Source organism: Gracilinanus agilis, chromosome 1 (assembly GCF_016433145.1).
Source record: "Gracilinanus agilis isolate LMUSP501 chromosome 1, AgileGrace, whole genome shotgun sequence".
NCBI classification, from domain to species: Eukaryota; Metazoa; Chordata; class Mammalia; order Didelphimorphia; family Didelphidae; genus Gracilinanus; species Gracilinanus agilis.
This window is the reverse complement of record NC_058130.1, coordinates 754,793,109-754,804,785: the sequence shown is the minus strand read 5'-3', so window position 1 is coordinate 754,804,785 and position 11,677 is coordinate 754,793,109. Positions and strand designations below refer to the sequence as shown.

Here is an 11,677-nt window from a genome sequence, read left to right as displayed (position 1 = left end):
ACACACACACACACACACACACACACACACACACACACACACACACACACACCAATAAGATTATGTAACTAATAGTGGGTAGTAGTGGGACTTCCTAAATTCATCATGGTACCTCATTCTGTTTTGTCCTGTCCTTTCCTTGGCAGTATCCCACCCGCAGGACTCTCTGTTCCACTGACCAGGGGTGTAAGAAAGGGAAGAAGGACCCACTGAGCAAAGGTATCTGTTGTTTCAAATTCCTAAGACTGTGTGATGGAAAGGTGAGTCCTGGATGAGAAGCCCATCCCCTACCTCCCCATCTTCATTGCCGAAGAGTAATTAAGGAAGAGGGTTTAATTTAATTTAAGAAATTATTAAATTAAATTAATTTAATAATAATTAATTTACATACAATATATAATTATATATAATATAATAAATAATAATAATAACACATTAATTTTATTATTAAATTACTTTAATTTAATTTAAGAAAGGGCTGGCTCAGACTAGTCCCCTGGTAGTTTAGGTTAGATGTCGAAAGGAAATGAGATGCTTGCGGAATATTTGGCGACCCACAAAAGACTTACATCTCCATTGCCAAGGAAGGTCATTTGGGGCAGGAAAAGTTATTCCATGAGGTTACAACCTTGATTCGGCTGAGCATAGCTTTCCTCTGCTGGTGTTGGTTATCACATTGGTCTACAGTCAAGATCCTTTTGGCCTGCCTCTTTTTGTGTTCCGGTCAGCGGCCTGAATCTTAGGTCAATATTGGGGAAATGAGTGTGACCTGCATGGGGAGGAGCCTTAGGATTCAATCCCTACCACAACTGAGCCTCTGGCAGGACCCAGATTTTGGTGTCTTGCCTTAGGTGCTAGGGTGGATAGAGTACTGAACCTGGAGGCAGGAAGAACTGAGTTCAAATCCAGACTCGGATACATATTAGCTGTGAGACCCTGGACAAGTTACTTCACCTCAATTTCCTCAACTATAAAACGGAACTGACAACAGCACTCACCTCCCAGGGTTTTTGTGAGGATCAAATGAGATAATATTTATGAAATGTTTAGCAGACCTATAGCAGATGTCTAATAAATGCTTGTTTCCTTCCCATCATCACTTGACGCTACCATTCGGCCAATAACAATAAACTCCTCGGGAAACACGACTTATAGCAAAATCTGTATCCATCATTTCCTCCACTTGGGGTAAAGAGCACATTATTTACATTACTAGAAGTGAGCATTCTAACTGGCCTAGGCAAAAAGCCAGAAAAAGCTCCCAAGCATGGCCTGCCCTCAGGGAGCTTTCTTTAGAAGACACTCAAATGAACAATTAATCAAGAAAATTTTATTAATTCTTAAATTATTGTTAAAACCAGACATGGTTATGTGGCAGGTATAAAGAAAGAAACAATCCCGCCTCCGCCAAGTCTTACATTTTATTGGAGAAAATATGTGCCCATGTTAGGAAAAATACATATTCAAAGCAGAAATAAGGTCATGGTGGTGGTATTTAGTACTTTCAGTTATGTCCAAGACTCTTCATAATCCCGTTTGGGGTTTTCTTGCAAAGATCCTGGAGTGGTTTGCCATTTCCTTCATTTGACAGATGAGGAAACTGACAGATGAGGAAAACACAGCTAGCTTGCCATTTTATTTTCCAGCCCATTTGACAAATGAGGAAACTGAGGCAAACAGGGTAAAGTGACTTGCCCAGGTTCACACAACTAGCTTGCCATTTCCTTTTCTAGCTCATTTAACAGATGAGGGAACTGAGGCCAATAGGGTTAAATTACTTGATCAGGGCCACATGGTTAGTTTGCCATTTCCTTCTCCAGCTCATTTGACAGCTGGGGAAATTGAGGCAAACAGGGTAAAATAATTGTCCAGGGTCATATAGCTAGCTTGCCATTTCCTTTCCTAGTTCATTTGACAGATGAAGGAACTGAGGCAAATGGGGTTAAAGTAATTCGCCCAGGGTCACATAGCCAGGAAGTGTCTGAGGGTGGATTTGAACTCGGGCCTTTCTGACTCCAGACTTGGAACTCTATCCACTGTACCACTTAGCTGGCCCTTTGGCTATAGGTAAGACGAATTAGAGGGGAAAGAGACTGGAGTCAGGAAGACCAATGAGGAGTCAATTGTTATAGTCCAGGAGAGAGGTGATGGGGGCCTGAGCTAGAGTGGTGCCATGTTAGAAAGGAAATGGCCATCCTTCAGCTCTTTCCCTGCCAGTTTCAGGCTTTGAATAACCTCCCTATCATCCCCCCCCACCCTCTCCTTCTCTGTTTCAGTTTCTTCTCCTTGCCAATGCCAGGTCCTCTACTTGTGCTCTGGATCCTATCATAATTCCTCTGGCAGATAGCCTTTCTGCATCTCTCCATATCTCCTGGCTCCTTCCCTGATGCCTACAATCATGCCCCAATCTTCTCCATCATCCTAAAACAAAACAAACAAAACAAACAAAAAAAACAAACCCTTCACTTCATCTTGCTATTCCCTAGAGTTATTATCTTACAGGGGCATCTAGGAGGCTCAGTGGATAGAGAGCCAGACCCCGGGATGAGAGGCGCTGGGGTCAAATCTGGCCTCAGACACTTCCTAGCTGGGTGACCCTGGACAAGTCACTTAACTCCATTTTCCTAGCCCTTACCCCTCTTCTGCCTTAGAACCAATACTTAGCATGAATTCTAAGACAAGAAGGTAAGAGTTTTTAAAAGTTACCTTACCATTTACTCCTTTTTCATAGCTAAGCTCCTAGAAAAAGCTGTCTAGATGCACAGCTTCTACTTTTTCAACTTTTATTCCTCAATGCCTTGCAATGGGCCTTCCATGGCCAAAGCTCGATTGAGTGTTGCTCTCTCCAAGGTCTTTCTCAGTTCTCCTCTTAATGGCCTCTCTGGAACAGTTGACTTTGTTGGCCAATCTCCCTCTCTGGATACTCTTTTTTCCTTGTATCTTCTTGACCCTGCTCAGTGGTGGTTCTTTTCATCCCCGCTGAGACAATGATTCTCTTATGTGACTGGAAGGATGAGAGTGCCAAGAGAAATTTGGAAAAGGCCAGATTTAGGGGTGCATGCGTGCATGTGTGCGTGCATGCGTGCGTGTGTGTGTGTGTGTGTGTGTGTGTGTGTGTATGAGAGAGAGAGAGAGAGAGAGAGAGAGAGAGAGAGAGAGAGAGAGAGAGAGAGACAGCAACAGAGACAGAGACAGACAGAAGAGGAGTTCTATTTAGGACAAGTTGAGTTTTACATACCTATGGAACTTCCAGGTAGAATTGTCCCATAGGCATTTGGCGATGCAGGATCATAGCTCAGAAAAAGTCTAGGGTTGGGGCACCTACATGGCTCAGTGGATAAAGCGTTAGGCCTAAAGACAGGAGATCCTGAGTTCAAAACGGGCCTCGGACACTTCCTGGCTGTGTGACCCTGGACAAGTCACTTAACCCCTATTGTCTAGCTCTTACCACTCTTCTGCCTTGGAAACAATATTTAGTATTGATTCCAAGAAGAGCTTTAAAAATTTGATAATAAGACAGAAAGTGAAGGTTTTAAAAAACAAACAAACTAGAGCTAAGTATCTAGATTTGGAGTTCTCTGCATAGGGATGGTTTTGAACTCCTGGGAACAGATGAGATGATGAAAAGGGGTGGATAGGGAGAAGGGCCTGCCTGGGATCCCAAAGTTAGAGAGTGGGATGTGCATGTTAATCCAGCAAAGGAAACAGAACAGAATTGGACAGGCAGGTAGAAGGAGAGCCAAGACAGACTTTCATTCATGAAAGAGAATTCTTTTGTCTTCCTTGGTTTATTTCAATGACCTCAGATACTTCCTAGCTGTGTGACCCTGGGCAAGTCACTTAACTCCAATTGCCTAGCCCTTTCTGCTCTTCGGCCTTAGAACTGATACTTAGTGTCAATTCTAAGGTAGAAGATAAGGACTTAAGAAAAAAAAGGCTGAGCTCTATAATCCTACAGGATTCTGGGAGGCAAATATCAGAGGAGTTGGAACTGGGTACCTAAAAGGGAATGATGTTTCGCCCCTCGCAAGGGAAGAGAGAAAGGAATTGGGCTTAATGGGCAATCTAGGAATCTAGAGAGATTTTCTCGATGGCTTAGTCGTGTCTCGATTTGGGGCCAGGGGAGCTGGGCTGCATGATATCCAACAGGTCCTTTGCATCTCTAAGAATATGCTTCCTACAGGGATTCAGACAGGAAAGTGTGTGCCGTACAGCGCAACCCAAAAAACCTGCGAGGTCTCCGCCTGGTGCCCTGTAGAACAAGAGCGAGACGCTCCTCGGTAAGTAACAAGTGGTAGCAGTTTCCACCTTCTGTAGTATTTTTTATAGCTTTTCCTTCTGTCTTGGGATCAATGCTAAGTATTGGTTCTAAGGCAGAAGAGCAGTAAGGGTTAGACATTAGGGATCAAGTGACTTGCCCAAGGTCACACAGCTGGGAAACAAGCTAAATAAACAACGTGTGACTTGAGCACAGACACTTGAATCTACCTATCTACAGTGACAAAACCAGACCTAAGGCTATGTCTGATCTTTGGGGGATGAAGGAAAGCCAGGACAGCAGGCAGGCCAATGCGGGGACACAGCCAGTCTGGATATAGAAGCTGCTTAACACTGAAAGCGGGACCCAGGAAGGCTGGAGCCCTCGTGGTGTAAAAGATAAAGCACTGGCCCTAGAGAGAGTCATGGCAAAGGAGAACAGGATAACCGCCAGTCAGGGAGGCTCTCCATCCATCGGTACCTGCACAGTGGTGGGGGTGGGGGTGGGGTGAAGATTAGAGAAGATTTCCAGGGCTAGACCCCCTGGGGAAAACCTACAGGAAGACCTATATAGAGGAGCTGGTCTCTGACGACCTCCTTTCCCCAAGCCCAAGAAGTCCAGGATGTCATTACAGAAAGCAAGGGACAACGAGATGTTACATTCACCTTAGATATGTGTCTACAAACTGCATCCCTTCCTAAGGATGAAGCCATTCGCTGAAGGAAGACTGGTTGTACCCCTGCTGGTCCCTTAAAAGGCTGAACTTGAGGCAGCTGGGTGGTTCAGTGGATAGAGCACCAGATCTGGAGACAGAAAGTCTTGAGTTCAAATCTGGACTCAGACACTTCCCAGCTGTGTGACCCTGGGCAAGTCCCTTAACCCCCATTGCCTCGCCCTTACTGCTCTTCTGCCTTGGAACCAATACACAGAATCGATTTTAAGACGGAAGGTAAAGGTTTAAAAAAGTTCTGGGCTCTGTAGTTCTGCAGGAGTCTGAGGGATAAACATCAGTATAGCTGGACCAGGTCCCTGACAGGGAATCATTTTTCACCTTTTGCAAAGGGGGGGAAGAAGATTTTTCTCTATATTCTACTCAGGACCTCAGTTTCTTCATCTATAAATGCAGGGATTATACAAGATGGCTTCTGAGGTCCCTTTAATTTATAAACCCATGATCTTATGAGGTAATTCTATCTAATTTTTTAAAACCCTATCTTTATTATTATTATTATTATTATTATTATTATTATTATTATTATTATAACCCTTACCTTCCATCTTGGAGTCAATACTTGGTATTGGCTTCAAGGCAGAAGAGTGGTAAGGGTAGGCAATGGGGGTCAAGTGACTTACCCAGGATCACACAGCTGGGAAGTGTCTGAGGCCAGATTTGAACCCAGGACCTCCTGTCTCTAGGCCTGGCTCTCAATCCACTGAGCTACCCAGCTGCCCCCTAAACCCTACCTTCTGTCTTAGAATCAATGCTGTGTATTGGTTCCAAGGCAGAAGATTGGTAAGGGCTAGGCAATGGGATTTAAGTGACTTACCTAGGGTCACACAGCTAGGAAGTGTCATTCTCTCTATTTTCTTTTCATCCCCAGCTCTTTCTTGAAACACCGGCCGTTCAGCACCTCTCACATTCTGGGTCGATAATGATCATTCCTAGCTTAGATCTCATAGACCACTTGATTTGCCCTTCTCTTGTGGATTTTCCATAGATTGTTTGATATTCGGACTCTTTTCTGTGTTTGCCAGATTCCCTTACTAGATCAGAACCATCTCATTAACCCTTTTTGTCGTTGTTGTTTTTCTTCCTCTCAGCTGCCATGGCATTCTCCTGATAGGAAGTGCTTAAATAAATCTCTATAGACAACATCTAAAAATGTTGAGATTTGGATCTGCTCCACGGTCATTCCCACTCATGTTACATTTCTTCCTCCCAGGCCAGCTCTCCTAATTAGTGCTGAAAACTTCACCGTGCTCATAAAGAACAACATTGATTTCCCAGGCCACAACTACACCACGTAAGTGCGCCAAGATGCTGACTCAGCCCTAAAAATGAGGTGGCCACAACTTTTTAATGAAGATTGTTCGATTTTCCTTCTTTTAAAACTATAATTTTTTTTTTCAGAAGAAACATTTTGCCAGGAGTCAACATTACTTGCACGTTTCATAAGACTCATAATCCTCAGTGTCCAATCTTTCGGCTGGGAGATATCTTCCAAGAAGTAGGGGAGAATTTTTCTGATGTGGCAGTGCAGGTAAGCAATTTTTTTTTTTTTGGCAAAGAAGAGTGCCTGTGCCTGGGATTTCTTGCCTTAAAAGAGTTCTGAGTTTATTTTTTTTATTTTATCTTAAACCTTTAACTTCTGTGTATTGGCTCCTAGTTAGAAGAGTGGTAAGGGTAGGCAATGGGGGTCAAGTGACTTGTCCAGAGTCACACAGCCAGGAAGTGTCTGAGGCCAGATTTGAACCCAGGACCTCCCGTCCCTAGGCCTGACTCTCAACCCACTGAGCTACCCAGCTGTCCCCAAGAGTTCTGAGTTTAAAGGCAGAATTGAGTAGTGTTAAGATGAAGACCACCACAAAGACTGGACACGTCTATGAGGTGCCACATCAGTAGTTCAAGTTGCTACTGCTCTCTCCCTTCATGATAATGAGAAATAGCACAGATTATTCCACATTCCATTAGTCAAAGGTCTAATGAATGAAATGAGTGTAGCTTGAGCTTTAAGCTTGGAAAATATTCGCAAAACCTTTCATTGGAGGAAAGAATAAGTCTCAGGTTATAGAAGTAGTAGCATCAAAAAATAGCATTTAAGGGCCAGCTAGGTGGCTCAGTGGATAGATAGAGTGCCAGACCTGGAGACAAGAGGTTCTGAGTTCAAATACGGCCTCAGACACTTACTGGGTTATGAACCTGGGCAAATCACTTAACCTTGTTTGCCTCAGTCTGTCATCTGTCAAATAAATGAGCTGGAGAAGGAAATGGCCAACCACTCCAGTATCTCTGCAAAGAAAACCCCAAATGGAGTCATGAAGGGTCAGACACAACTAAAATGACTGAACAACAAGCTCTTTAAAGTAATCTCTCTCTCTCTCTCTCTCTCTCTCTCTCTCTCTCTCTCTCTCTCTCTCTCTCTCTCTTTCTCTCGTCTCTCTTTTGTGTCTGTCTCTCTCTGTGTGTGTCTCTCTGTCTCTCTATTCATTTAGTCCTCTCTCTATCTACCAAGTATACTTTCTTGTTATTGTTGAGTTGTTTTCATTTTTTATTCATTCATTTATTCATCTATCTATTCATTCTTAAAACTGAGCAACCAACCAGTCCTTGTAATACACAAACTAAGGGATTTAGGGAGTGGTAGTTTCTTTAGAATTAGGATAAACTAGAACATCAACTCTTTGGTGGCATGGATTATTTGGCTTTTGTTCTCATATCCTCAGGCCTACTTATTGTTGAATGGGGCTGGCATCTTCCTTTATGTTCATCTGGGTTTCTTTGCATGTATGCTCTCCACTAATGTAGGAGTGACACAGGGAATAAGATCCTCATGTGCTTTTCATTTGAATGATGACCAGCTATGGAGGCTCAATTCACTTTGCTTAACCTGAGCCTACTCTGCTTCTGAGGAGCCTTATTCTATATTTTCAAGAAAAGTGCCAGTTGGGGGCAGCTGGGTAGCTCAGTGGATTGAGAGTCAGGCTTAGATACGGGAGGTCCCAGGTTCAAATTTGGCCTCAGACACTTCCCAGCTGTGTGATCCTGGGCAAGTCACTTGACCCCATTGCCCAGCCTTTACCACTCTTCTGCCTTGGAGCCAATACACAGTATTGACTCCAAGACGGAAGGTAAGGGTTTAAAAAAAAAAAGAAAAGTGTCAGTCAACAAACATTTAAACCCAGAGACATCGAATCCCCAAGTTGGAAGGAACCTCAGAGGTCATCTGAACTATTCTCTACCCCCAAAAAAGGATCCCCGTTACAATATTTCCAATGAGTGCTCATCTGGTCATAATGAGTGCCAACCATACTATGGGGAATATAGTCCACAATAAAATACGCTCTCTGCCCTCAGGGGTATTGGAATTGAATTGAAAACATGAGAAATAGACATTTCTCTTAACATTGAGTGAGTGGAATGAATGGTAGGTGCTAGAGAAATCAATGGAAGGAAGAGGGTCCCTTTGGACTGTGTTTCTTGTGGGGGGAATTCATGAAGCTTTGATTTAGATCTGGAAGGATGGCTAAGTGGAAAATGGAGGCCATATCAGAAAAGAGCAAAGGAGCAGAGGTATGGATAGCAGAAAACCTTGAGCCCATTGTGGGAGAGTATGGACCAGTTTGGTAGAAGCTAAGGTCTAGTATTCATGACAGTGAAGTGAACCTGTGCCCTGAAGTATTTAATGTTATCTTGTATTTCATGTTTCCAGGGTGGAATTATGGGCATTGAGATCTACTGGAACTGCAACTTGGACTCATGGTTTCATTCCTGCCGTCCAAAATATAGTTTCCGTCGACTCGATGATAGGACCACCATTGAGTCCTTATATCCTGGCTATAACTTCAGGTGAGGCACTATAATGAATCACTAATAGCAGGAAGTTGGCTTGCCTAGGTTTTGTCAGTATTTTGGCAGCATGGTGACTGGCTCATAGTAAATGCTTAATAAATGTTCTGTCTTATTTATCTCTCTATCCCTCTATCTATCTATCTATCTATTTACCCCTCTAGCTTTATATTTATCCTTTATCCTTCTATTATCTATCTATCTCTATCTATGTATCCATCCATCCATCCATCTTTCTAACTATTCATCTATGTATCATCTATCTGCCCATCTATCCATCTATCCATCCATCCATCCATCTATCTATCCATCCATCCATCTATCCATCCATCCATCCATCCATCCATCCATCCATCTATCCATCCTTCTATCTATCCATCTATCTATCTATCTATCTATCTATCTATCTATCTATCTATCTATCTATCTATCTATCTATCTATCTATCCATCCATCCATCCATCATATTATATATATGTAAGTATCTATCTATCTCTTTATATCTATCTATCCATCTATCCATCTGACTATCCATCTATCTATCCATCCATCCATCATATGTATGTATCTATCTATTTCTTTATATCTATCTATCTAACCATCCATCATATGTATGTATGTATGTATGTGTGTATCCTTCCATCCATCTATCCATCTGTCTATCCATCTATATATCTATCTATCCATCATATGTATGTATCTATCTTCCATCTATCTATCTTCCATCTATCTATCTATCTATCTATCTATCTCTTTATATCTATATATCCATCTATCTATCTAGTACTCTTCGTTGTTATTGTTGACTTCATGGCACCTTTTGGGGTTTTCTTGCAAAGATTCTGGAGTGATTTGCCATTTCCTTCTGTAGTTCATTTTGCAGATGAGGAAACTGAGGCAAACAATGTTCAATGACTTGCCCAGGGTCACCCAACTAGTTAGTGTCTGAGGCTGGTTTTGAGCTTAAGAAGATGATGAGACTTCCTGACTGCAGGGCTTGGAACTCTATCCACTGTGCCACCTAGAAGCTCCACCTTTGCACCTAGCTATATAAATATTCATGTCAGGAGCTAACCGCCTAATAAATGCTTGCTAAATGAGTGAGTCACTAGATTGTCTCCAAGGTCCCTTCCAGCTCTAAACCTGTAATTCGAAACACCAAAATAAAGCCCTTCACTGTCAGCAGAAACTAGATTGGGAAACCATGAGGAGCAATCCGCCAGTCAGATGGTAGTGAATGTACTTTGAGTCCTTACGCCAAACCGGAGAGCATCAGCTCCCAGGATGATGCTGAGTTCTCTGGAGAATGGAAACAGGTAAAGCACTGAGAGTCACTTAGAATAAAATGTTAGGTTATGCGTTTAACAAAATGGAAGAAAGCTTTGTAGAAAGAGAAAATGATGGCATCCAAAAGATTTTTCAAAAAACTCTCAAAATAATTATGTACGACTTCGCCAGTTAGGAAAAGCCAGGTTATACCCATTATCCAATCCAAATCAATTCAATTTGATAAGGGTGTGTTAAGTACCTACTATGTGCTTGGCACTATGGTAGATACAGGGAACACAAAGGCAAAAATGAACTCATACCTGATTTCAGAAATCTTTCATGCTGCTGGCTATCTCTTACAGATGGACTCCATAGGATATGGCAGACATTTAAGATGATGTCTTCCTCTATCATTTTTTCTCAAAAGGTAATGGGGGGCAGGGCAGGGAGGTGGCTCACTAGATAGAGAGCTAGGCCTGGAGGCAAGAGGTCCTGGATTCAAATTGGGACCTCAGACACTTCCTAGCTGTGTGGCTCTGGGTAAGTCACTTAGCCCCAATTGCCTAGCCATTACTCCTCTTCTGCCTTGCAACCTATATTTAGCATCAATTCTTTTCTTTCTTTTTTTTTTTAAACCCTTACCTTCCATCTTGGAATCAATACTATGTATTGCTTCCAAGGTAGAAGAGTGGTAAGGGTAGGCAATGGGGGTTAAGTGACTTGTCTAGGGTCACACAGCTAAGAAGTGTCTGAGGCCAGATTTGAACCCAGGACCTCCCTCTCTGGGCCTGGTTCTCAATCCACTGAAGCTACCCAACTGCCCCCATTTAGTATCAGTTCTAAGAGAGAAGGTAAGGGTTTTTTAAAAAGGGTAATGGAGAGAGGGGCTGGGTTTGTTCCTCCCCAGGGGCTCCATAAGAAAGTGCAAACTAGTAGTCTCTATTTATCTTTCAACTGAATCTGTTGCGTTACCCAACCAGCTCTACATTCAATTCCACTTCCTAACATACTTACAATTGAAACTATTTATCTATTTTTCAACCCTTAATTTTTGTCTTAGAATCCATACTATGTATTGATTCTAAAGCAGAAGAGCAGTAAGGGCTAGGTAATGGGAGTTAAGTGACTTGCTCAGGGGCACACAGCTAGAAAGTATCGATGGTCACATTTGAACCTAGATCCTCCTGACTCCAGGCCTGTGCTCTCTATCCACTAAGCTACCTAGCTGCTCCTAAAACCATTTATTTAAAAACCATAAAAGTGTTGTTAAATACTGTCTGTTTTATTATTTGAAATTAATGCAGTCTTCAGATTTCTTTATAATCTTTCAGCCCGTTAGGTTTTTAGAAAGCTATTTTTAGGAAGAGAAATAAAGTTTAAAAGCTTTTCCCCAAATCCCCAGGGATAGAAAGACAGAGAGAAAGGGGAGAAAAATGGAAGGGGAGAGGAAGGAGAGATAGGGAGAGAAGGAAGAAGTAAGTGGATTGAGAGGGGGAAGAAAGAGAAGGAGGGGAGAGAGAGAAAAAGAGAGAGAGAGAGAGAGAGAGAGAGAGAGAGAGAGAGAGAGAGAGAGAGAGAGAAGA

The 11,677-nt window shown here is 42.5% G+C and overlaps 1 protein-coding gene across 1 annotated transcript in view; it reads left to right on the top strand.

Annotated features, from left to right (window-relative positions):
• Window positions 1-11,677, top strand: part of LOC123256859 (P2X purinoceptor 7-like) — an 81,946-nt gene that overhangs the window by 65,108 nt on the left and 5,161 nt on the right. The window contains 7 exon segments of the mRNA XM_044685415.1: window positions 147-219; window positions 4,184-4,280; window positions 6,202-6,282; window positions 6,390-6,519; window positions 8,689-8,824; window positions 8,827-8,859; window positions 10,038-10,141. Coding sequence (XP_044541350.1) covers window positions 147-219; window positions 4,184-4,280; window positions 6,202-6,282; window positions 6,390-6,519; window positions 8,689-8,824; window positions 8,827-8,859; window positions 10,038-10,141 — 654 coding nt within the window.